The sequence below is a fragment of the Cucurbita moschata genome, unplaced genomic scaffold (genome assembly GCF_002738365.1).
Source record: "Cucurbita moschata cultivar Rifu unplaced genomic scaffold, Cmos_1.0 Cmo_Scf00024, whole genome shotgun sequence".
In the NCBI taxonomy this organism is placed as follows: domain Eukaryota; kingdom Viridiplantae; phylum Streptophyta; class Magnoliopsida; order Cucurbitales; family Cucurbitaceae; genus Cucurbita; species Cucurbita moschata.
Window position 1 is genome coordinate 1,264,546 of NW_019268540.1, and position 25,409 is coordinate 1,289,954.

Below are 25,409 nucleotides of genomic sequence, written 5' to 3' on the forward strand. Positions count from 1 at the left end.
CCTAGAGTGGGAAGATGGTGACCATGTTATCCACACCTCTGATCGAATGAATGAAGCATCGACCTATCTAGTCCTAGAGTGGGAAGGTGACCATGTTATCCATGCCTCTGGTCGGATGAATGAAGCATCAACCTATCTAATCCTAGAGTGGGAAGGTGACCATGTTATCCACACCTCTGGTCGGAGGAATGAAACATCGACTTATCTAGTCCTAGAGTCGGAAGGTGACCATGTTATCCTCCACACCTCTGATCAGATGAACGAAGCATCGACCTATCTAATCCTAGAGTGGAAAGGTGACTTTGTTATCCACACCACTGGTCAGATGAATGGAGGAGACCTACCCAATCCTAAAGTGGAAAAGTGATCTTGTTATTGACACATCTGGTCGATGAACGAAGGATCGACCCGGGTTTTCATGAGCGAGAACAAACAAAGTCGGAAGATAGAGAAACTGAAATGGCATTATTTCAAGGCTAGTAATTATGTCTCACTAGCTCTTCATTAAGCCATCAATGAACGCACACTTTTGCACAACACAAATTAAATTTGTTAATTTATACTCTGCCGCCAACTATTTACATAGAAATCACATTTGACCGTTTCATCTCTCAACACATAACAGCAACGCCTTCTTTTTTTTTTTTTTCTTTTTTTTTTCTTTTTCTTTTTCAGCCATTGATGGAAACCAGAGGTTTTCAATGGCGTTGATGGCACATCTCACATATTGTAGCGGATCTAGCGTTCACATACGTACAGTGTTCACATGACCAATGAGTTGCATTGTCGTCGCTTCTGGTCGAACCGCTGGTTCGAATGATCCCCCCCTTAGCCCGTCCGCTTCTCCCTGCTTTGCTACTACTTCCTGCTGTGCTTTTCGAGCTCGTGCCACTGCTCACTCCGTGGGAGTTCACATCTGAAAGCCCATTCTCTAGTGCTCTAACCAGGTTCTCGAAGTAATTTCGAGTAACACTGTATGCAGCAGACACAAATACATTGAGTTACAAAATCAATTTTGATGTTTACACGCTCTAACTTGAAATCAGAGTTGTGCTCATGGATGTGCCTTTCTTACCTGGTCAAACCAGCAAGCTTTGTGCGGAAGTCATTGAATTCTTTTGAGGGGCCTTCTGCATTGAGGAACTGGAGTAACTCCTTTTCGGCACATTGATGAAGCCTTTCTAATCCCGACTCGGCCTCACCTGTAGGCGAAGGGAATATGCCGTTTTTAAGTAACATACCGCTTAGAAATTGTTCCTTATCCAAACCTCAAGAACGCAATTACCTTGCAAATACTCAAAAAACTGTCTCTTGGCATGCTCCTGTTCTGGCAGGTAGTATCCATAGGCATAGGTCCATTTCAAAACTCGTCTGCATTCAATTATCTACAAAATGAACAGGAGGTCAAAAATGGTGGGCTAGAACAATATTCATCTCGAACTCTGAGAAAAACTTCTTTTTGTAACTTTTGTCGAATTCGTCTGTAATGGATCACTAAACTGTACTATAGCATTGCGAGGATCCTTGTACTACTTTTAAATTGTTACTCATACAACTTGAAAGACTACTAGAACAAAAAAGTACGCATCGATGAACTGAAGAAATCTAATATTTCATAGCCGAGTAAATTTCGAACATACCTGTAACCAAGCCTCTGTTATGAACTTTAGCTGAGACTCAGGAGTGCAGTGAATATCACTGAGCTTCTCAATCTAAGAAAAACGAGAAATAAGAATTCTTCTCCAAACCCAAAGAAAACAGAGTAATCAAATCACGTGCATGTGGAAACTAAAGAGATCTTGTGATTTGATTTTTTTTATTCATCCATCAGAAACCAAAACAATAGATATCATTAGAAAACTACAGAGTAGCTCTGGAGCACTAATAATTCAGTGCTAATTGAACATAAAGAGAGTTGTAAAGTAAAATAGAAACTCACATGCACATTCTGCATTTGATTCAAATCTGCAAGTGCTTTTTGCCTAGACTGCAAAGGACAATGACATCCTAACATCAAAGATCAGTAAACAAAAAATAATAAAAAAGAACTGTCTGAACAATGTCCAGATACCATGTACAACACGAACTTCTCAAGCAGCTTTGAATGAAAAGAATCAAATCTATTGAACAAACAAAAACAAAAACACAAGGGAGGATGAAATATACACGCTTAAGAGCCAACAAGGTTTAAAAAGACCTCACCAATTAGCTTGCACTAAGAAAGATAAACGATACATGAAAGGTTGGTTAACAAAGTCCATCCATCTAGAAGCAAACAAGAAAACCTTCCCTCCCCATTTTAGGAATCACTCGTAATATATAAAAGTTTGGCCGGTTGTGACCCCTGCTATCCAAAAAATGTTTGGCCAATATTGCTTAATAACAAATAATGCGGCTTACTTTGAAAAATTGCTAGAGGAAGAGTTTTTATATGTAAATAATGATATGGTAGGATGAACGTAATTAATATTATGAAGTACTAACAAAGAAACAAGTATAATAACCTCAACCAGAAAATTTTCCTCCCCATCAATGATTATTCAGTGCTTTATCCATTAAAAAATATGTGGCTATTATACTTTTATCCTTACATCTTAATATCTGAAAGAGTGGGATTAGTTTGCACTCGGCTAATCATTTGAGACAACTGCCCAGCTTTACTATGTTAGGCATCATGAACTTCAAGGATATGATATCCTAGAAAGGTGGCTACCAAGACCTGAACCTAATTATATGCCTGTTTCTTTCTTTCTTTTCAGTCGTTTTGTTCAAATGACAATAAGTTGACAAGCAACAAGAAGTAAAGAAATCAAAAGGGAAAATAAAAAAGCATACCACAGAGGAGAAACAAACAATCATGTATCATGTGCATGGAAAACTTCAAAAAAGAAACCCTGAGCTTGACAAATATCGGGATACTAGAGACCAAGGGTAGAAATAAAAAGCTATAAAAAGATAAGTCTAGCATATGCAATTATGAGCAAAATATAATGCAGGTACAAGTTTGAGATAGCTATTTCGGCTTACTGTTTGATTGCTTGCCCAACGTTCATAATAGTGAGTGTATCTCTCCAAAGAATTCCTTGCCATTTCTCTTCTTTTCTCAGCCTCATCATACTACAATATCAAGCATAAAAAAAAAGTCAAAAATTTCAAGCATTGCACCACAGAGTACAGCTGCAGTTGGATACAGGATGGAAGATTCCTTACCGCGCCATCTTGCTTAGCCACCTCATATCGGTTGCAAGCATAGAAGCCACCAGTTCTTTCACCATGATCAGACCATGCACCAAGACACAGCCTGCACTTCACAAATTATAAGAAATTAAAAAAATAATCCATTTGCAAATTGCTCATAAAAAGATGCAATCAATGAAAACCCCTTTCGCCCTGCTTTGTCCATACTCCACAACAGCATTAGTGGATATATTAGGAATCCCGTAATGAGGAAAGGAGAACTTTATAATCATAATTAAAAATTTTAAATTTGCATTAAGAAAAGAAGAGAAGAGATAACTTTATTCCGCCAACTGCATCAAAGCTTACCAACAAAACTCAAATTTACATGGAGGTGTGCAAGTCATGTGCATGCACCCTTGGTTTTTCTCAATTGGTCGCTTGCACTTTGGACAAGGTTTGGAATTAGCCAATATCCTGAAATTATAATGTTTAAAAAACAAAGTTAGGTTTCCAGAAAACAAGTCAATTATTTCTTGAAGCTTTTTCTCCTGTGACTGCCTTGTTGAAAAATGTAAATGAAACTTATGTGCACACACAAACATTGCACATTATAACCAACTCATTGTTAATCATGCTCAATGTCTTGCACAAGAATTCACAAATGTAAAATAATCAGGAGCGTAACGAACAAAGCACATAACAATGAGAATACAAAAGATGAAAATCACGTGAGACTCCAGAAAAAGGTAACATTCAACATGAGGAAGGGGAAAAACGGTCAAATAAATTGTACTCTAAAATCTTTTACTGAGTGTCAAAAAATAAATTGTACTCTAAAGGAACACTACAAATGCCAAAAGAAATACCAGTTCATGTTTTCAGACTCAGCACTGTTCTTTAAAATCCATTTTTCCACGGTAGCACAATCTACAGGACGGTGAGCTTCTTCAGTGCACTGAAGATTCAAAAGAAAAGTAAATACATATGCAAAATAATTATAAAAGTTAAAAACAACAATTTAGAAAAGATCAGTGATACCAACATTCCAGCAAAAGCCATACGAACAGAAGCAAGATACATCATAGTTCCCATTGCCAGCATCAAAGAGAACAGCATGCTCACAACCAGGTGCTGGGCACCATTTAGTCTGGCAGTAAAAAGGAAAACCATGAAAATTAAAACATGAGAAAGATAGGGAAGCAACGATAAATAACAAAAGAAAGGTGCAACTGTCAGCAAAAGAATGAACATAAAACAGAATGGAAAAAAACTACTGCATCTCTAATGAGAGCAGTGAGAAATCAAAGCTAGAGTTATATATATTTCTCACATGGAAAAAGATAACTTGTACAAGACAAGGAAACACAACTTAGTCAATCAAATTTTATGATTGATGTGGACTATAATAAAAGTAAATAATAAGCTAAAAAGACAAGTTATACCTTTTTGTTATCTTCAACATAAGACCTAAGAAGGTAACGAGCATACTTCTCCCTATCTTCATTTGAGGCCAATGAATTAACCATGTCTTGACCAACCACAGCACCGCAAGAAGGTACAGGACATCTCAACATCAGACATCCAGGACCATCATTAATTGATGTGCTAATGTAGCCTACCCAAAGATCCATGTACGAAACATAAGAATATTACAAGATAATATGGTAAATATTAAACAAAAATAAGAAAAAGAATTGGTCATGTATACAAAGTGGACAATTTCTATATTAACATTAAAAAATACTCCAAGAAAGTTAATAGTAGACCTGTTTGGGAATGTATAAAGCACATAAAATAGGAGTTTGTTAACAGACTTAACGAGAAGCAAAAAATAATCATGAAACTGATAGGGTAAATAAACACCAAAAGAAAAACATTACATACATATTAAGTCAGGCACATTGTGAAATGAATTGAATAGATATCATCACTTCCATAATCATTGTTCTGATTAAAGAACAAAATCATATAATAATCTTAGTGATAGTCGAAAGCTCAACGTTATAAGCAAAAGTTCCTCATATTCTTGTGAGCGAGGGGCAGATAGGCTATATAGTTCATACTAACTCACGGATGTTAAGACAATGAGAACTGAGAAGCTAGTGATTGGGAAGCCAATAGAAATTGTAGAATTGGATTTCCTTGACAAGCATCTGAACAAAGCCCTAGCATGCAAAAGAATAATTTTGTGTTTGTATGTTATACCCGCTAAAAGTCAGCATTTCAGAAAATATGTGAACTGACGAATACAGCCTTAGTAGAGAACATAGTAAACTATTATTATTAAATAATTTAAACAAAAATCACGCCCTAAATCTTGTACAGAATAGAAGCAGATATTGATACATAATTGGGAAATTATGACATTGAAAGAAAAAAAAAAGATCAGTATGGCAAACCTTCCCAGCAGGAGGCGCAGAAAGGATGACCACAGGCGGCAGACTTGATCCTACTTACAGGATGGGACTCAAAACAAATTCCACATGTATGCTGCCAGCAAAAGCAATCATCAAGATGTTTCCCAAGTAATATGCAATCAAAAACACCAACACATATTTCATAAGAAGCCAAGTTAAAGATGAAGATGTAAATATCTATATTTCTTACTTCTCTAGCATTTGAGGCATGTACAACAGGTTCTTCCAACAAGCCAACTAGCTTCCGTACTCGAGTTTCATCAGCAAACCATTCATCGTGGACTTTAGTAACACTCCTGCATGGAAAATTGATAGCATGAATATAAAACCATGCATGATTACAGAAACTTGTTCTAAAAAATAGTTACCACAAAAATTTTGCTTGTTATAAAAAACCTACACAACTTTCACTCGCAATCATAAAACAGATAAGAAATTCCTAGACCAGACTGACAAGTGACAAGAATTAAAAAATCAAAGACCATACCAATTGAAGTGGCGGAGTAAGACAATTGAAGCCACACGTGATATAGAAAGTACAGAAGAAATTCTCGTAATGTCATCCTCTTGGCGTTGTCTTATATCAAACTCATTTAGTATGGTAAAATTTTGCTGCACAAGGACACAAGTAGAGATCAGTAATAATAAAAAGCAAAACAAAACTATCTATACAAGTAATTTTCAAGTAAAATATCCAGTTGTACTATAAACCCAAATGGAACATAGGAGTCCAGGAAGGGCAATAAAGTTATCTTTTCCTTCTCGGCTGTCAGAACACATCTTTCCATGAAAATCCAATAGTAAATAGACATTACTGAACTCATTTTCTTCTTTAAACAGAGTTAGATATTCGCTATTAGCAGAGAAGTTACCGCCATTACAAACACGAATTTCATCACAAACCCACACGAACAAATACATAAAGCTGGGAATAAAATTCACAATACTTGTTATCACTAGTCTCAAATTTGCAACCAGATAAAAACCCCAGTATGCCGCTCGTTAAAAGAAAGCCATATAATTCAAATTAACTTCAGAAGGCTGCACAACCTCGAAAACTAAGATCATCAAAATACCAAATAGAACCAATCGAATTCATTCTTATCTCAAGGATCATAGCCCAGCCGCTGAAAAAAAAATCAAAATTTACCCGCAATTCACATAAAATTTCGAAAATAATAAACCAAGGCACAAGGAATTCGAAAAGCAACCTCGCGACGACGGGACTCGAAGTAATCATCGGTATCGTCATCAACAAAGTCCTCAGCTTCAGGATCGTCTTCATCGCTGTAATAGGCCATCCCCATGTCCATATCGCCGCTGTAGAAATCGCAATCATCATCGGTGGAGTAATGGAGATCGTCCTCAGAATCCATGGCAGAAAGAGGGAAGAATCGCCAAAATTGGGAATTAGCGAATGATAATCACAGGGCCCTGTAGGTTCGGTAAAAGGAGAAAAGCAAGGATGAAAAAGAGAATCAAAGTGGGGTTTTCTTTTGGTTTTGGTTTTGTAGGGCGACGAAACGATTTTATTTGGCATACCGTTCAGAAATTGCCTTTTATGAAAATTAATTTTTTTTATTTTTAATACCGTTTTCCTTTTTTCAAGTTAATACTCCAACTAAAAAATATATAAAATATAAAATTTTAAAAGTTTTTAAAATATATTTTATCTCCTAACTTTAAAAATAAAATTTAATACAATATCGTCACAGAGGGTAACAAAATGTAGTTCATAGCTATTTTTAAAAATTGCGAGTCGGAATAGTTACAAATTTGGCTCTGTTTCACAATTCATTTGTTTTCGAGCATAGTTGTTCACGAAACTTGCTATGGGACATCTATAAGCACCGAGAATCTGACACTCGAGTCATAGGTCATTATTCTGACTCGTAACGAACTCTTAGTTTCTATATATGTTTTAAATAATTAATATTGAGATGCAAAATATAATATTTTATAAATTAAAAATTATTATAGATATTTTGAAATAAAACCTTCCAATTGTTTATTTCAAAACTTTCCAATTTTGAAAATAATGAAAAAAAAAAAGTCTTTTTTTTAAATAAGGTATTTAATTTTATTTGTGAGGCCTACATTTTTACACATCTGTCCTTTTTATTATATCTTTAAAAACTAAATATAATAAAATATAATTATAGATTATTGTTTTTTTTTTAATTTTATTTTGTTTATTTTAATTAAATAAAATATTACGTTTTAGAAATAATTGGAATTATTAGGGAGAAGTTTTATATTTTTCTTTTGCAATATATAATTTTAGTTTTTAAATTATTGTTTTAATAGTTTTAATTAAAAAGCTTCCAGAGATATACGACTTAAAATTAAATTATTATTATTATTATTTTCTCACCAAATGAACACATATCTATTTATTTTTTATTTTGAAAATATAACACTACATATGTTTATATTTAAAATAAAAAATAAAAAAATAGTTTGATGTTTCTATTTTGGAAAGTGATGACACTTACCATGTTTTGCCTTGATCTATTTTTGTAGCTAAATACTTTTAATTAAATGAATTTGGTACTTTTAATATATATATATATATATATATATATTACGACCAATTTAAAAATTTATTAAGGGTTATTAGACAACTCTTCGTCAACGATCGAGTAAATGTCAATCTATGCAAAATCTATGAATGACGTCTTGACTAAAAATTTTAGCATGCTATTCATTAAAAAATCTTTGTCAAATTCACGACTCATAGAGTTTAACTATTTCGTGTTAGTCCATTGGAGGTATTTATATTGGATGCACTCTACGTTATTTAGAAGCAAATGTTAATCTTATGCATTTTTTTAGAGTTAGGCATGTGCCCGACGATAAGAACGTTATAGTCAGCAGATCGTACAGTGACTTACGGTTATAATGCTTTAGGACTAAGCTAGATGAATTGTTTGATTTATGATCAGTACATGCATGTTTGATGATAGTTACGAGTTATTGATAATTAATGTTGTATGACGCGTGATTAGCATGTGTTATTATGATGATTGGCCATGAGGTTTAGAGACCGACAGTCACGTACGATTAAGTGATAGTCAATACATTTCTCAATCACATGAGTACGGCCTTGGACATGCACGACCGTGACATCCTCCCCAACTCAATTGGTTGATGTCCCTATCTACCGACTCGGACAAGTAAGACTACGACGTCTGTCATGCTTTAGGCAAGCATGACTGTGACATCCCCTATCAACCGACTCGAACAAGCAAGACTGGATATCTGTTGTGACATTGTCGGGTTAATTTAAATATTCAACATTTTTCAAACTTTTTTCTTAATATAACAAAAAAAAAAACATAAATATTTTGATTTTTCATTAACTAAAACAAAATTCAAAATATTATTATCTATAAATATCAACGATTAAAGAGGTTGCAAGTTTTGAAACGGTCAAGGACCGTCCGCTGTTTGGTTACAGGTACAACAACATCCTCACCTGGAATTAAAAATCCCACTCTTGGATTAACCAACCGAGGAGCACTCCCAGGCTTCTTCATACAAGATCTCAACGACGTCGTTTTACATTTCCCCTCTCCATTCCGTTCCGGAACTTCGACGCTAGAAACATCGCCGCCGCACTTGTAACAGTCATGTACATGCGAAGAAGAATATCTCACACTTCTCTTGCCGCCTAAGACGGTCCACGGCGACCGTGGTTGCCTCGGCTCAATATCGGACCTCTTCCGACCTCTCCTCCCGCCGTCTTCCCCGGCCACTCTCAGCCGTCTCGGAGTCATTCCAGAATTCTTTGTACATGGCCCTAAGGGTATTAGCGAGCGATCAGGCGGGTGGTTGGCCTTCAAGAGGCGGTAGAGCGTACGCTTAGGGACGAGAAAGAACACTTTTCCGGGGACCAAAAGGGAATCAGACCTGACAACGATCCATGGAAATTTGAACACATCGGGCCTTGTGATGCAAAATTTGGGGTATTTTCTCAGAATTTCAGCTGCTTGTACTGGTTTAGTGTAGATTTCGATGCGTTTTCCTGGATGAACTAATTTTAGAACATGTTCTTCTGATGATATCGCTGTTCTCCCCATAAGGAAATTTTGGTGTAGAAATAGGAATGTAGAATGGTTCGAGTCCTGAAATTTACAGTAATTTATAGTTCGAACAAAGACAAGAACAAGGACGAGAATTCTTATGCTGTGAATCTTTGGTAAATGTGACTCCATTTAATTGGGATTTCTTTATTGTTCGATGATATTATCTCATTGGAGTATTGGTGAAATATAATTTTTTTTTTTGTCGTGTGTGATATATATATATATATAGATATAGTTATCTAATAGCCCCGGTCAAGTCCACTGATAGTACATATTGTCTCCTTTTGGCTTTCCCTTTCGGGCTTCCACTCAAAGCTTTAAAACGCGTATGCTAGGAAAAGGTTCCCATACCCTTGTAAATGGTGTTTTGTTCTCTCCTCGAAAGAGGTGGATTGGGGGGGGGTCCCACATCGATTGGAGAAAGGAACGAGTACCAGCGAGGACGTTGGGCCCGTGCATTGTGATATCCCATATTGGTTGGGGAAGAGAACAAAACACCATTTGTAAGAGTGTGGAAATCTTTCCCTCGCAGACGCATTTTAAAGCCCTGGGGAAGCCCCAAAGGGAAAACTCAAAGATGACAATATCGGCTAGCGGTGAGCTGGAGCTTGAGCTTGGGCCGTTACAGTATCATTCAATATCTGCTAGCGGTGGATTGTGATATCCCACATTGATTGGGAGGAGAACGAAACACTAAGGGTGTGGAAACCTTTCCCAACGCCTTTTAAAGCCTTAAGGGGAAGCCCGAAAGGGAAAGCCCAAAGATGACAATATCTGCCAGCGGTGAGCTTGAGCTTGGGCCGTTATAATATCATCCAATGAGCTAAGACCAAAAGGTCGATCCAATTCATTTCCTAATGTCACAGTGACCATCCAAAATAATAATAATAATTAGAGATAAATTTATTTTTTTTATAAATATTACAAAATATTATAATACTTCTCGATACGGTTGTGATATCCTCTATAGTACATTTTGGGGCATTTTAGCTCTGGCAGGAAGCATGTAAAAGGGGTCGGAACGGGCATGCAACCATGGACAACACGTCCTAGAAAAACAAGACTAGAATATCTGTCATGCGGCCATTAACAACACGTCTTTGACATGCATGACCGTGACAGCCTCCCCCACTCAATTGGTTGACGTCCCTGTCAACCGACCCGAACAAGCAAGATTAGGACATCTGTCATGCGGCCAGAATTAACATGCTTTGGACAAGCATGATCGAGACATCTCTAGCACATCAAGACCTTGAGTTAAATGTCGTCATTATTTAGTGTCATGATCGTATTTTTTTTCAGTCACACTGTACATTTGTCTTTCTTGGTCTTTTATGTGGCGTGTGGACACTATGTGCGTGTTGTCAGGCGTGAGTTATTAGTGATTGCTACCTATATGCATCCACGGACCCAATTCTGCATGCGACCTACTCTCTTCAGCACACATAACCATGAGTCGAGTTCAACACCGGTTCAGTCATTCTCTAACTATCTTTAGAAGCTTAAGTAATTAAACACATTATTATTTTATTATTTTTTATTTGTAATTTATATCATCCACGGTCCGAGAATTCATAATCATTAATGTAATACTGAACAACATATAATTGTAATACGTCAATAAATAATTATAAAGGTCTAAAGTATATAGATAAGGTTGAGTGTCTTATCCCAGTAGCACGGATGAAACAACCCCTATAGTTCAACTTGTAAAATAAGTCGTTCGAGAGGTCAGAAATTCGAATCTTTTATCTAAAAAAGAACACTAATTAATTAACTAAGTATGAAGTAAACTCAATTAGCATATAAAATAATGATATAAAGTTAATCATTTAACTAAAACAAGTTGCTAAGAAAAACCATTGAAATTTACTTCCCTTTGTTGCAAAGATATGACCTTTTTTTAGTATGAAATGAGAAGTAAAGTCCATTTAATAGGAACTCCAAAAATATCATTGCTGTCCTCGCTTATCCATGAAGCAAAATCTATAGTCCTCGATTAGCTACTTAATCAGAGCCGTATAGTATTACTATCTGGATAATATCTGCTTGCGGTAGGTTTGGACTTTTACAAATGGTATCAGAGCCAGACATTGGGCAGTGTGCGAGCGAGGACGTTGGGCCTCCAAGGGGTGAATAGCAGTAGGTTTGGATTGTTACAAATAGTCTCAGAGCCAGACATCAGGCAGGGTGCGAGCGAGGACGTTGAGCCTCCAAGGGGTGGGTAGATAGCAGTGGGTTTGGATTGTTACAAATGGTCTGAGAGCCAGACACCAGGCAGTGTGCGAGCGAAGACGTTGGGCCTCCAAAGAGTGGACTGTGAGATCCCACATTATAAATTCAATAAACCATGAAGAGTAGGAAGTACGGTGCAACTTTGGTTTGTCATTATCCTCGTAACTTTGCTCCTTGGAACACATGTGTCCCTGTGCCAAGCATGGACTTTGAAATATAACCGTCTTATTTCTAAGCTTAACGGGTCTAGGTGTGCAACTAGCTAGAACCCTGTTAAACCAACTAAGATATCTATGTCTGTTAGCTTCAAACCCACCTTCCAACGAGCTTTGTCGATGATTTTAGGCTCCAGAAAACCCAACATATCGTTCGTTACTAAATATTATCGACACCTAAAACGAAACATATACTACAAAAGTAATCACGTGAATATAATTTGCAATGAGGAAAAAGAAAAAAAAGAATATTTTTAGCTTTGCTTTAGGGTTTGGTTTGTGCTTTTGAGTATGTTTTACAACAACTACTCCACCATTTTCACTTTGATCATCATGGCTCATCATGTCTATTGCCATAAATTCATTACTTTTTAAAAAATTTATATCACTCATTACTAATTGCTTCTTCATCACTTTATCTAACTAACAATAAAATCCCAACTTGGCACCAATGTGGCACCCAAAGTGGCACCAATGGACCTGCAGCTCTTGTGGGTTGGCTTCTTTTTGTGCTGTGGGTTTTGGACTCTTGCTTTGAGTGATCAAGATGGTATGATTCTATTCTTCATTCAAGTTTTTGTTCCGTTAGAGTAGATGAGTAAATGCGCTTTGAAGTGCTTTCTGTTCGAGAAATGGTTCGATTTGGTTCTTAGAATCATCCCTTTTTAAAGATATAAGTGATGTCTTTACTAACTGAGTTGAGCTTATATTGGTTTTTAGAATCGTCGTGATGTCTTGGCTAATTGAGTTGAGCTGATATTGGTTCTTAGAACCGTCCCTTTTTAGAGATATAGCTAATGTCTTGACTAGCCGAGTTGAGCTCATATTGGTTCTTAGAATCATCCCTTTTTAGAGATATAACTGATGCCTTGACTAACTGAGTTGAGCTCATATTGGTTCTTAGAACCGTTCCTTTTTAGAGATATAACTGATGTCTTGACTAACCAAGTTGAGCTCATATTGGTTCTAAGAATCGTCTATTTTTAGAGATATAACTGATGTCTTGACTAACTAAGTTGAGCTCATATTGGTTCTTAGAACCATCCCTTTTTAGAGATATAACTCATGTCTCGACTAATTGAGTTGAGCTCATATTGGTTCTTAGAACCATCCCTTTTTAGAGATATAACTGATGTCTTGACTAAAAGATGAGCTCATATTGGTTCTTATAAAGAGATATAACTGACTTTCAATGTAAATGAAACAGTTTTCCTAAGCTTATCTTGTGGAGGAACTACCACCTTCACTGACTCCTCCAACATTTCATGGATTCCGGACATCGACTACATCGGCACCGGTAACACGTCAATCATCGACAAAGGCAAGGGTGGATCTTTTTCCACCGGCCATGTTCGGTTCTTCCCCGACACCCGAGCGCGAAAATGTTACAAGCTACCATTGAAAAATGGCTCCTCATCAGTTCTTATCAGAGCTCAGTTTGTGTACAAAAACTATGACAAGCTTGGAAAGCCCCCTGCATTTGCTGTTTCTATTGGGACAGCCATAACTACCAATGTGAACCTTACCTCTCATGACCCTTGGACTGAGGAGTTTGTATGGCCAGTTAACAAAGAAACTGTCTCCTTCTGTTTGCATTCCATTCCTGAGGGTGGAAGTCCCTTAATATCTTCGGTCGAACTCCGACCGCTGCCACGGGGAGCGTACGACGATGGCTTGCTTCCTAATCAGGCTCTTAGAAAGTCGTATCGAATCAACTGTGGTTACACTAATGGATCTCTCAGGTACGAACAACCTCTGGTTCATATACTTTTGACTAACATGGGATACTCATCAGAATCACATTATGCTACACATTCGTCGAAAACAGGTACCCAATCGATCGATACGATCGAATCTGGGACGCGGACGAGAACTTCAAGCCATTTCATGTGTCATCAGGGTTCAAAGTTGAGGCTAACTTTGATTCTATACAAGTGAAGGAAGCTCCACCAGCTGTAGTGGTTGAAACAGCTAGAGTTTTGGCAAGAAGAGATGAGCTGAGCTACAACCTTCCAGTTGAAGAACAAGGAGATTACTTCGTGATTTTGTATTTTGGTGGGATTCTTGCAGTTCATCCTTCATTTGATGTGTTGATGAATGGGAAAATTATAGAATCAAATTACACGGTTGAAATGGGAGAGATGAGGGCTTTGTATGTCATTCAAGACCAAATCAAGAGCTTGATTATCACTTTCAAGAGTGTCAAATTCTATCCTCAAGTCAATGCCATTGAGGTGTATCAAATTGTTCATGTTCCTTTGGAAGCTTCATCAACCACAGGTGTGATGTTTATGTTTCGTGTTTATCCCGTACTTAGTGGGTTGATGTCACTAGTTAGGTTAAGAAAATTAGGGGCGTTAAAGTTGGTATCAGAGCCAGACACCGGGCGGTGTGTCAACGAGGATGCTAGGCCCCCAAAAGGGGTGGATTGTGAGATCCCACATCGGTCGGAGAGGGGAACGAAACATTTCTTATAGGGGTGTGGAATCCTCTCTTTAGCAGACTCGTTTTAAAACCGGCTGACGGACAATATGTAATAAGCCAAAGTGGATAATATCTGCTAGCGGTGGGTTTTGGCTGTTACAGTAACGTAACGAACATCTGACCTTAATGAGTCATGTTCGTGTTGGCTTATCCCGTACTTAGTGGGTTGATATCACTAATTAGGTTAAGAAAATTAGGGGCGTTACAGTTGGTATCAGAGCCAGACACCAGGTGGTGTGTTAGCGAGGATGCTGGGCCCCCTAGAAGGGTGGATTGTGAGATCCCACATCGGTTGGAGAGAGGAACGAAACATTTCTTATAGAGGTGTAGGATCCTCTCTCTAGCATACTTGTTTTAAAACTGGCCGACGGCGATATGTAACAGGCCAAAGTGGATAATATCTGCTAGCGGTGGGTTTGGGCTGTTATAGTAACGTAACGAACATCTGACCTTAATGAGTCATGTTCATGTTGGCTTATCCTGTACTTAGTGGGTTGATGTCACTAATTAGGTTAAGAAAATTAGGGGCGTTACAGTTGGTATCAGAGCTAGACATCAGGCGGTGTACCAGTAAGGATGTTGGGCCCCCAAGTGGGATGGAGTGTGAGATCCCACATCGATTGGAGAGGGGAATGAAACATTCCTTATAAGGACGTGGAAACCTCTCTCTAGCATACTTGTCTTAAAACCAGCTGACGGCGATATGTAACGAGCCAAAGCGGACAATATCTGCTAGTGGTGGGCTTGGGCTGCTACAGTAACTTAACGAACATCGACCTTAATGAGTCATGTTCATGTTGACATATCCCATACTTACTCGAGTGGGTCAAGTTTAACGAACTTTGATCGTAAATTAGTCACAAAATTGACAATCTACGAGTTGAATAACATTAAAAGTTTCAAGAACTCGGGTCGAAATTGGACGTAAACTTTGGAAAACTTCTTGCAGTTTCAGCCCTTCAGGTGATTCATCAATCTATTGGTTTGAATTTGGGATGGGAAGATGATCCATGCTCTCCAAGAACATGGGATCATGTTGGATGTGAAGGAAACCTCGTCACATCTCTGTATGTACTAAAATTTATCAATATTAATCTCTTTTGTTCTGTTTTTCCATCCCAACGCATCCAAATGATTCCTTTGTTCTTACTTTTTTACTCACTCTCAGGGAGCTTTCCGACATCAACTTCAGGTCGATCAGCCCGACGTTCGGCGACATTCTCGACCTCAAAATACTGTAAACTCTTCTAAACATTTCTCTGTATTGCATTCTATCTCGTCGTATCAAATTTGTTACGTGATATCGAAGAATATCACTGCTAATACCTGTCGGTTCGGGGCAACTCTTCGTCCGAGCTCATAAATCCATTTTACTACTGTGATTTCTCTTCAGGGATTTGCACAACACTTCACTTACCGGGCAGATAGAAAATTTGGGCAGCCTGACCCATCTTGAAAATTTGTACTCCTTTCTCAACTGTCTTGTCTTATTATGAATTTTTTGGACATCATATATATTTAACAACATAACTGAATTAACTAACTTCCTCTTGAAGGAACTTGAGTTACAACAAGCTAACGTCATTTGGGACAGATTTCGAGAACCTAAGCAACCTCAAAATTCTGTAAGTACAAAGGAAAAAAACCAGACAGCATGTTTCCAACAGTCATGGGTTTTAACCTTGGAAATTGAGCTTCTTTGTCAGTTAAAGTCAGTTGTGTTCGTTTTTATAGTTAAGAATTGAAGTTGACATTCTTAAACCAAGGGCTTATATATATACATGTATATATATAGGGACTTGCAGAACAACAGTCTGCAGGGAATTGTTCCAGACAGCTTGGGAGAACTTGAAGATCTTCACTTATTGTAAGTGAGCTCATGCCGTCATCTTTTTTGGTCGAACGTGTTTGAAATGACGTGTGAAAGTAATGTTTTCTAGTACCGTCATTTTTTTCCAGTTGAACATGTTCAAAATGGCTTTTTCAAAGTATCGTTGTAACACCCCAAGCTCACTGCTAACAGATACTGTCCTTTTTGGGTTTTCCCTTCCGGGCTTCCCCATAAGGTTTTAGAACGCGTCCACTAGGGAGAGGTTTCCACACCCTTATAAGGAATGCTTCGTTCCTCTCTCCAATCGATGTGAGGGGGCCAGTGTCTGACTCTGATACCATTTGTAATAGGCCAAAACGGACAATATCTACTAGCGGTGGGCTTGAGCTATTACAAATGTTTCTCATACTATCATCTTTTTGGTCAAACGTGTTCATAATGACTTTTGAAAATAGCAACTTTTGAAGATTTCAGTCACTTTCAACCTCAGGAATTTGGAGAACAACAGGCTAGAAGGCACCCTTCCATTGGCTTTGAACAAAGGAACTCTGGAAATTAGGTATGGAATTTCTTTATTTTAGCTTCTGATTTTTAGAAACATTTTCAAAATTTTTAAAACACAGAATTCGAACATAACTGTTCAAACGTTTTTACGAAAAACGATGATGTTCGATGTCGATTACTCGTTGTTGCAGAACATCAGGCAACCCTTGTCTGTCTTTCTCCACAATGACATGCAATGATGTTTCATCAAACCCAGCCATTGAAACGCCACAAGTCACAGTGGTTCCTGACAGAAAGAAGGATATGAGCAGCCACAATAGCAACAGTCATATGCCAATCACTGTCATTGCTTGTGCAGTTGCAGCAGTTTTGCTAGTCCTCATCACACTCTCTCTTTCATTTCTACTCTACATGAGGAAGCATTCTCAACACACAGCTCAACCCACATACTCAACAAGTAAGACAAACCTTCAAGCTCGATCGATCGTTCGGTATCGTATTCGTTTCTTGTTTTTAGTTTCTCGTTGTATCGAATACGTTTTTATCGTTAACTTCGAAAGTATAATGCTCATGCCACTTGTTTATTCCCAAAGTTCCTAAAAAACGAGAAACGAGATGTGAGATCCTACATCGGTTGGGGAGGAGAACGAAACACCCTTTATAAGGGTGTGGAAGCCTCTCCCTAGCAGACGCGTTTTAAAAACCTTTAAGCCCGAAAGGGAAAGTCCAAAGAGGACAATATCTGCTAGCAGTGGACTTGGGCCGTTACAAATGGTATTAGAGCTAGAAATCGGGCGATGTGTCAGCGAGGAGGTTGTTCCCCGAAGGGGGTAGACACGAGGCGGTGTGCCAACAAAGACGCTGGGCCCCGAAGAGGAGTGGATTTGGTGGGGTTCCACATCGATTGGAGAAAAGAACGAGTGTCAGCGAGGACGCTGGGCCTTGAAAGGGGTGGATCGTGAGATCCCACGTCAGTTGTGGAGGAGAACGAAACACTCTTTATAGGGGTGTGGAAGCCTCTCCCTAGCAGACGCGTTTTAAAAACCTTGAGGGTAAGCCCGAAAAGGAAAGCCTAAAGAGGACGATATCTACTAACAGTGGGTTTGGGCCATTACATGAGAAACGAGAAACGGTTCTCAGAAACGTTACCGAACGATCTTTTTCCCGACTTGAATCGGATTACTTGTTTTCAGTGGCGTAAATTCTAAGGGGATTTCAAAAACTTGTGGCATGTGTAGAGGCAGCAATGGAGCTAAGGAATTGGAACGCTGCAAAAGTATTCTCATACAAGGAGATAAAGGCAGCTACAAACAACTTCAAGGAGGTGATTGGCAGAGGAAGCTTTGGATCTGTTTATCTTGGAAAGCTTCCTGAGGGAAAACTTGTGGCTGTCAAAGTAAGGTTTGACAAAAGCCAACTTGGGGCTGATTCCTTTATCAACGAGGTACTCCTACTTATCTCGACACCATCTCGAGAATATATCGAGACTTATCCGTTTCATTTCTCGAGTTTAGTCATACTTAAACATGATATGGACGTTTAAGCTCGGACCCATATTATTACTTCGGGTCGAGGGATGAACCTTCGATGACACGTCTAAATACGTGATGTATTAGACGGAGAAGATCAAATCTAACCATGACTTGTCATTTTCTTAAAACTTTTAATGTTTTGTTTAATAGGTTCATCTCCTGTCTCAAATTCGTCATCAAAATCTCGTTTGTTTGGAAGGATTTTGTAACGAATCGAAACGACAAATACTTGTTTACGAGTATCTACCGGGTGGATCCTTGGCTGATCACATCTATGGTAACTATCTATGTAGCAATTACAATGTTGATAATCAATTCTACATAGAATGGTTAATTATTTATTGTTATGTATCCTTTTTTCAGGCAAGAACAAAAAAAGTGTCTCACTTAGCTGGATTAGAAGACTCAAAGTAGCTGTTGATGCAGCAAAAGGTTCAATTTTCGTGTTACACGGGAATGTTTAATCTTTTAGTAGTTGATATATTGTCGACTGGATCATCTAATACCTCCCCTCGAACAAAGTACGCCTCCCCTTAATCGAGGCTCGACTCCTTTGGAGTCCTAGTCATTTTTTACTATGCCTTCGAGGAGACTTAACTCCTTATCAATCTATTGGCACGACTAAGTTTAGGGCATGGCTTTGATACCATGTTAGACAAACACGACTCTCCATAATGGTATGATATTGTCCACTTTGAGCCTAAGCTCTCATGGCTTTGCTTTGGGCTTCCCCAAAAGGCCTCGTACCAATGGAGAAAGTATTTTTTTTATTATAAACTCATGATCATTCCCTAAATTAGCCTAAATTAGCTGATGTGGGACTTTCATCATTCAACAATGAGGTTTGGCGAGTTCATCTTGAAAACCGTGAACTCGGGTAGGTTTTGAATTGTTGGATTTTGGCGACTTGTGTCGTCGTACAATCACGAATAATTTTTCGAGTTAGATTTTTGTTATTTTTCTCGACAATATTCGATTAATTAGTGATTTTATATTAGGGTTGGACTATTTACACAATGGAAGTGAACCAAGGATAATCCACCGTGATGTTAAGTGTAGTAACATTCTTTTGGATATGGAAATGAATGCAAAAGTTTGTGACTTTGGGCTGTCCAAGCAACTACCACAGCCTGATGCTACTCATGTCACCACTGTTGTCAAGGGCACCGCTGGCTATTTGGATCCCGAGTAAGCTACTTTTTCCGAGCATGTTCGGGAGTAATTTTGATCAATTCTAACGTGAAAATGACAAATGCAGGTATTACTCGACTCAACAGTTAACCGAAAAGAGTGACGTTTATAGTTTTGGAGTTGTTTTATTAGAGCTCATTTGTGGACGAGAGCCTTTGAGTCACACTGGAAATCCGGATTCTTTCAACTTGGTGTTATGGGTAAATCATACTTACAAGTACTTTGTTTTCTCTCTACCTTACTCTCGACCTAGAGTCGAAGGTTCGAATCCTCCACCTTCGAAGTTAACAGCAACAGAAGGTGGAAGACTCGAACACTTGTCCACTGGTCGAGAACACACGCTCTATGCCAATTGAACTATGCTCGGTTTGGAAAACATCTGTTTTTTTCTTTTGAAAACGTTATGAACAAGAAATATGCCGATTGAGCTATGCTCGTGCTCGTTGTGATGCAGGCGAAACCGTACTTGCAAGCGGGTGCGTTCGAGATAGTCGATGAGAGGTTAAGGGGAAGGTTTGATGTTGAAAGCATGAAAAAGGCAGCTGTTATTGCTATAAGTTGTGTAGAGAGAGATGCTTCACTAAGGCCTAATATTGGACAAGTCTTGGATGACCTTAAACAAGCTTATGATGCTCAAATTGCTTATCTTTCTACTTTTGGCCTTTAATATTATTATTTTTAAACAATTATATTTATTTATATTTTTAATATGAATTTGTACAATATTTTATTTAATATTAGATATTAAAATATATTATTTTAAAGTTTTTTTTTTCATATTTTTTAATTCGAATGTGAAATTTTGGATGTGACGAGGACAATAAATGATTTCGAAACACGAGCTAAATGGATCTAACCTATTACTCCAAATACGATATTAAGAAGTACTAGTTACTCGTCCCTAGGGGTGATGGTTGGTTTGAATTCGATTTTGGCTCCTATCGAGTGTTGGATGAAAGTCACAGATTGGCTAATTTAGGGAGTAATCATGGGTTTATAATCAAGGAATGTTATCTCCATTGGTACGAAGCATTTTGGGGAAGCCCCAAGCAAAGCCACGAGAGATTATGCTCAAAGTGGACAATATCATACAATTGTGGAGAGTCGTGTTCATCTAACCCGGTATTAGAGTCATGCCCTAAATTTAGTTATGTCAATAGAATCCTCAAATGTCGAACAAAGGACTCTAAAAGAAAAGGAGTTAAGCCTCCTCGAAGGCATAGTAAAAAATGACTAAGACTTCAAAAGAAGAAGGGGTCGAGTTTCAATTAAGGGGAGGGGTACTTTGTTCGATAGGAGGTGTTGGATAGAGAAGATCATGAGTTTATAATATAATCAAGGAATACTATCTCCCTCGGTACAAGACCGTTTAGGGAAGCCCAAAGCAAAATCACGAGAGCTTATACTCAAAATGGACAATATCATACCATTGTGGAGAGTCGTGTTCGTCTAACACGGTATCAGAGTCATGCCCTAAACTTAGCCGAATTTAATAATAATGCACAATTAAAACTCGTCTCATTTATTTAAAATAATAACTTTTGAAATTAAAAATTATAAAGTGTGAGAACATAAATAAAAGCGTAGGGGCATTTTGAATAATTTAATAAATTTATTTGGTATAAAGTCAAATAGAATTAAAAAGTCACGCGCGAGCATCTCACTTATAAATACATTATTAATATGCATACATTTAATGCAGTTCTCATGAGCTCAAGCTTTTTGTTACGTTTTTTAACAGCTTCTGTTCAATAATGTCGATGATCCTCAAATCTTCCACTAAAAGACATTGCTTCCATCTTCGTCTTCTTCCTCTGCCCCTTGAAATGGACGCCTGATTTCATCTTCGTCTTCGTAAACTTGCCCTTATTCTTCCTTCCTCTCTCTGTAATTCAGGTTTTTCTTCCTCCTTCTCCTAATCTTACTCTGTTTCTGTAATTTGGCCACGTTTTTTGTGCTGGATTCAATTTGTGGACGGTGTTTTTCGTAGTTTTGTTACTGTTTCTTGATTTCTTAGTCGCCAAGTTTAAGGGAACTGATTGAAATCCATGGCGTTCCATGAGATCCATTCGTGGACCTTGTCTGGTTTAGTCAGAGCTTTTATTGACCTAGCTCTTGTTTATGTTCTTTTGTGCGTATCGGCTACTGTGTTTATCCCATCAAAGATTTTGAAAGTAGTTGGGTTGTGCTTGCCTTGTCCTTGTACTGGATTTTATGGGAATCGGAACTTTAATTTGTGTTTGCATAGACTGCTTGTTAGTTGGCCGAAGAGGAAGATTTGTCTGGTGCTCGAATTGGTGAAAGGTAGGTTTCCTTTTGATTTGATTTTGATCGATGATCAAATGGATAACACGAATTGGAGTTCGTTAATGGAGAATCATCATACGGATGGAATTCCTGAGGCTTGCTGTAGTACATTGTCTGGCCCAGGATCTCAGAATTCGATTCATAATGATAGCGAACACGACGGTAAGGGTAAGAGGATTATGTATCGGAGGCCGAGGACTAAAATCCGACGACGGAGAACTGTGGTTGAGGATGTGAAATTGTCCAAGGGAATCTGTGAGGGGGATGAAACTAGAAAGGAAAGGGGATTTGTGGCATTGGTTGAGAGTCAAGAATTTGTTCCAGGTGATCATATATCAATTTTACCATTTCTTTATATGTTCTGATATATTGTTCTCTTGCTTGAATTGATATTGCATCCTCTCTGATATGATATGTTTGTTAGTTTTTCTGGCTATGAGTATCTTTGAAGATTTGATGTTAGAACTATCAAAGATTTTAACAGCACAAAGTAAGAGTGAAAAAACATTATATGATTCCTTTTTTTGTCCTCAATTGTTTTTTCTACGATGCAAGTCGCTGATAATTTATTGGAACAGCCCAAGCTCACCGTTATCAGATACTGTCTTCTTTGGGCTTTCCCTTCTAAGCTTTCCCTCAAGGTTTCAAAATGCGTCTGTTAGGAAGAGGTTTTCACACTGAGTGTTTCGTTCCCCCCTCCAACCGATGTGGGATCTCACAATCCACCCCCTTGGGGGTCCAGCGTCCTCGTTGGCACACCGCCCGGTGTCTAGAGCTTATACCATTTGTAACAACCCAAGCCCACCGCTAGCATATATTGTCCTCTTTGGGCTTTCCCTTCCAGGCTTTCCCTCAAGGTTTCAAAACTCGTCTGTTAGGGAGAGACTTCCACACCCTTATAAGAAATGTTTCGTTCCCTCTCCAACTGATGTGGGATCTCACATTTATATAGGTAGCTGAGCTAACAAACAAGAACAACCGGCCAACCACAGTGACAATATTAACTTATATGCACAAAAGACAGCTTTCCAACTAGAAAGTAACCAACTTCCATCCTATGAAAACGCGAATTTGTTTGAAAGCTGTATTTACTTCAACATGAATCCCCATCTCTTTTGTTTTTTGGCTGAGAAGGAGGGGTTTTATATTAATTTTTTGCTGTATAATGATGTTTCTGTGACCTTGCGATTTCAGATGATAGTAATGAATCAAATCACGTGGAATTGAGTGAAAGAAACTGGCAAGGCTTTGAATCAAGTGGTTCAGTTGGCGAAAATGATCATATGAATAAAGGCTCTTCCACTATAGGACAATGTACCAGTAACGCTCAAGAGAGAGACATCGACAGAAATGAAGTAAGCTGTATTAGATTGCTGGACCAAGCACACGAAGAAACTGCTCGAGCATCTCTGTTTCTGGAACTAGAGAAGGAGAGAGCTGCTGCTGCTACTGCCGTAGATGAAGCAATAGCCATGATAACACGTTTGCAAAATGAGAAGGCGTCAGCTGAAATGGAAGCAAGACAATATCAGAGAGCATTAGAAGAAAAAATTGCTTATGATGAAGAAGAGATGAATATCCTCCGAGAGATCCTTGTCAAGAGGGAAATAGATTATCATGTTCTGGAGAAGAAAATCAAAGCTTATAGACTGATGGATCTTTCAGAAAAGGAACAGTTAAAAAGAAAGTGGGATTTCATATTGGATGAACGTGAAGAACAGTCTGCTACTACCCATTCAAATGCTAAAGACAATGAACTGAGGGGTTGTGATTTGAAGAAAAGCTTTGTTTTCTGTGGGGTACGGCCAGAAAGTTTGGAGCACATCGAACACGCAGTTCATGATCTAGGAAGTTCCATTCTTGATATGGAAATAGATGTTCAAGATATTCATATGATTGACTAAAAACTCCACATGGAAGACACAAAAGAGCAGAGAAAAGTTGATAACTGATTCAGCTGGCATCAAGTTGGTCCTACAATTATGTTACCACCCTTGGAACATTTAATGCCTAAAGCATGGACTTGACCATCTAAATCAACCATAGAACTAGAATTCAGCAAATATCGAAAGGTCGTTGGAGTGTTGTCGGGTTGGAACTTCTCCATCTGTTGAAATATCGAACTCCCAAGATATTTGACGGCTAGGAGATTCTTTTTAACAGGTTGTATTGGCCACTTTCTCCTTTAAGGTATGCATTATTACTTTACTTTACCATTTATTCGTTGCTGATGACCATATTTCTCACATATTTGCACTAATTTCGTTGATCATGAACTTCAGCTGATTTCTTTCTCTTAAAATTTGTTTGGTTGATTTGGAAAATTGCAGTCGTTGATTCCATTGTTGTGAACAAAGTTACTACAAATTAAAACTAGTGCTTAAGAGAGCAAGTTATATATCTGCCTCTGATTTGATCTGCTTACATGATTATCCCTGCTACTCCTTTGCATTCTGATAGGGATTGTATTAGGAGATCGAGCATATATTAGTAATTAGATAGGAAGGCTGATACAGAGATACTAAAAACCAAATGATTATCAAACATGGCTCGTCGAAGGGGTTGTTGGATGTCGTAATTTAATAGCTTTTCTTCTTGCTCGTTCTTGTACGTTCATCTCAACTAGTTTCCTCATACAAATTGGGAAGAAAACAAGTACAAACTCATATTCTGGATGCTAAAAGTTTTTTGAGAACTTCTCTGATTTCTAGGTAGGTATATGGTTAAATTTTTCAGTTTCGAATAATCCGAGCCATTCAAACATAACAAAGATGGACTTAATCTCGATTCTATCTTGATATTAACGAAATTTTCTAAAAAAATTGTAGTCTATTATATACCTTTGTTGATATTTTTTACTGAGATGTGCTTGACAATGGACGAAGATATTGATGCATCGACGGATATTTTGTTCTACACCGCAACATTTGCAGCTAACGACTTGCGACTCGATCGCTATTTGCAGGTCAGGTGGCCTATATTCTTATGAAACAGATCTGAAGATGGGATATTCTGAACTTTTTCTTTCTTCTCCCTTCCAGTTGCCTTTGTAAGTTAATACTATTTGTAGCTGTTCCTTTGTAAGCTGCTGTGAGATGTAAATTCTGTTCCTTGACAGTTCAAAGAAATAAAATTGTAAATATTCTACAAATTTGCCTATTCTTTTGAGTTTATAAGAACAGCTGATAGAGCCTAAGCTAAATTAAGAAAATAAAATAAAATAAGAACGTGATAGGCAGGATTCGAACCTATGCAAGGCCCACATGGCCACTCCAGCACACCTACAATTATGTCAATGAATTCAATTTTTTTTAAAAATAATACTTTTAGTTTTTTTTAAAAAATTAGGATGTAATTTAATTTACTTTTTTTTATTTAGTTAGTGTTAAAAAATTAGTAATTTAATTTACTTTTTTTTATTTAGT

At 37.8% G+C, this 25,409-nt stretch overlaps 3 protein-coding genes across 5 annotated transcripts; 2 read left to right on the forward strand and 1 right to left on the reverse strand.

The window, feature by feature from the left end:
• Positions 1-446: 446 nt before the first annotated feature.
• Positions 447-7,108, reverse strand: LOC111461090 (probable E3 ubiquitin-protein ligase ARI8). Of its 2 annotated transcripts, none has more exons than XM_023104567.1 (15): positions 6,809-7,108; positions 6,085-6,209; positions 5,779-5,893; positions 5,580-5,670; positions 4,623-4,795; positions 4,223-4,327; positions 4,047-4,135; positions 3,547-3,654; positions 3,211-3,301; positions 3,028-3,117; positions 1,940-1,987; positions 1,641-1,712; positions 1,286-1,385; positions 1,076-1,202; positions 447-972 (listed from the first exon to the last, which is right to left on the reverse strand). In XM_023104567.1, exons 1-15 carry the CDS (start codon positions 6,971-6,973, stop codon positions 699-701), a joined length of 1,773 nt encoding a protein of 590 aa, XP_022960335.1. In that variant the 5' UTR covers positions 6,974-7,108; the 3' UTR covers positions 447-698. The 2 variants fall into 2 exon arrangements, with proteins under 2 accessions (XP_022960335.1, XP_022960336.1); XM_023104568.1 differs by having other exon boundaries at positions 5,788-5,893; positions 6,809-6,973.
• A 5,432-nt stretch (positions 7,109-12,540) lies between these two features.
• Positions 12,541-20,378, forward strand: LOC111461054 (probable LRR receptor-like serine/threonine-protein kinase At5g48740). The gene is made up of 16 exons (XM_023104488.1): positions 12,541-12,685; positions 13,343-13,877; positions 13,964-14,415; positions 15,569-15,686; positions 15,788-15,856; positions 16,013-16,081; positions 16,176-16,244; positions 16,415-16,486; positions 16,941-17,009; positions 17,146-17,411; positions 18,193-18,398; positions 18,637-18,763; positions 18,850-18,918; positions 19,485-19,674; positions 19,745-19,877; positions 20,132-20,378. Exons 1-16 carry the CDS (start codon positions 12,610-12,612, stop codon positions 20,342-20,344), a joined length of 2,733 nt encoding a protein of 910 aa, XP_022960256.1. The 5' UTR covers positions 12,541-12,609; the 3' UTR covers positions 20,345-20,378.
• A 1,000-nt stretch (positions 20,379-21,378) lies between these two features.
• Positions 21,379-25,123, forward strand: LOC111461056. 2 transcript variants are annotated; one of them, XM_023104490.1, is made up of 4 exons: positions 21,379-21,573; positions 21,926-22,308; positions 23,179-24,174; positions 24,950-25,123. In XM_023104490.1, the coding sequence occupies exons 2-3, from the start codon at positions 22,020-22,022 to the stop codon at positions 23,886-23,888; spliced, it is 999 nt and encodes a 332-aa protein (XP_022960258.1). In that variant the 5' UTR covers positions 21,379-21,573; positions 21,926-22,019; the 3' UTR covers positions 23,889-24,174; positions 24,950-25,123. The 2 variants fall into 2 exon arrangements, with proteins under 2 accessions (XP_022960258.1, XP_022960257.1); XM_023104489.1 differs by having other exon boundaries at positions 21,379-22,308.
• The last annotated feature ends 286 nt before the right edge of the window (positions 25,124-25,409 follow it).

What these genes read in the sequence shown, in the direction of transcription:
- LOC111461090 (XM_023104567.1), bottom strand. Translation starts at nt 6,973, where the DNA reads ATGGATTCTGAGGACGATCTCCATTACTCCACCGATGATGATTGCGAT. An exon ending in TCGAGTCCCGTCGTCGCGAG is followed by an intron (nt 6,210 to 6,808) that starts GTTGCTTTTCGA and finishes GTCCTTGTGCAG; the next exon opens with CAAAATTTTACCATACTAAA. An exon ending in ATGTTGAAGATAACAAAAAG is followed by an intron (nt 4,328 to 4,622) that starts GTATAACTTGTC and finishes TTTTACTGCCAG; the next exon opens with ACTAAATGGTGCCCAGCACC.
- LOC111461054 (XM_023104488.1), top strand. Translation starts at nt 12,610, where the DNA reads ATGGACCTGCAGCTCTTGTGGGTTGGCTTCTTTTTGTGCTGTGGGTTT. An exon ending in GGAAGCTTCATCAACCACAG is followed by an intron (nt 14,416 to 15,568) that starts GTGTGATGTTTA and finishes AACTTCTTGCAG; the next exon opens with TTTCAGCCCTTCAGGTGATT. An exon ending in GGAAACCTCGTCACATCTCT is followed by an intron (nt 15,687 to 15,787) that starts GTATGTACTAAA and finishes ACTCACTCTCAG; the next exon opens with GGAGCTTTCCGACATCAACT.
- LOC111461056 (XM_023104489.1), top strand. Translation starts at nt 21,726, where the DNA reads ATGGCGTTCCATGAGATCCATTCGTGGACCTTGTCTGGTTTAGTCAGA. An exon ending in GAGTCAAGAATTTGTTCCAG is followed by an intron (nt 22,309 to 23,178) that starts GTGATCATATAT and finishes TTGCGATTTCAG; the next exon opens with ATGATAGTAATGAATCAAAT.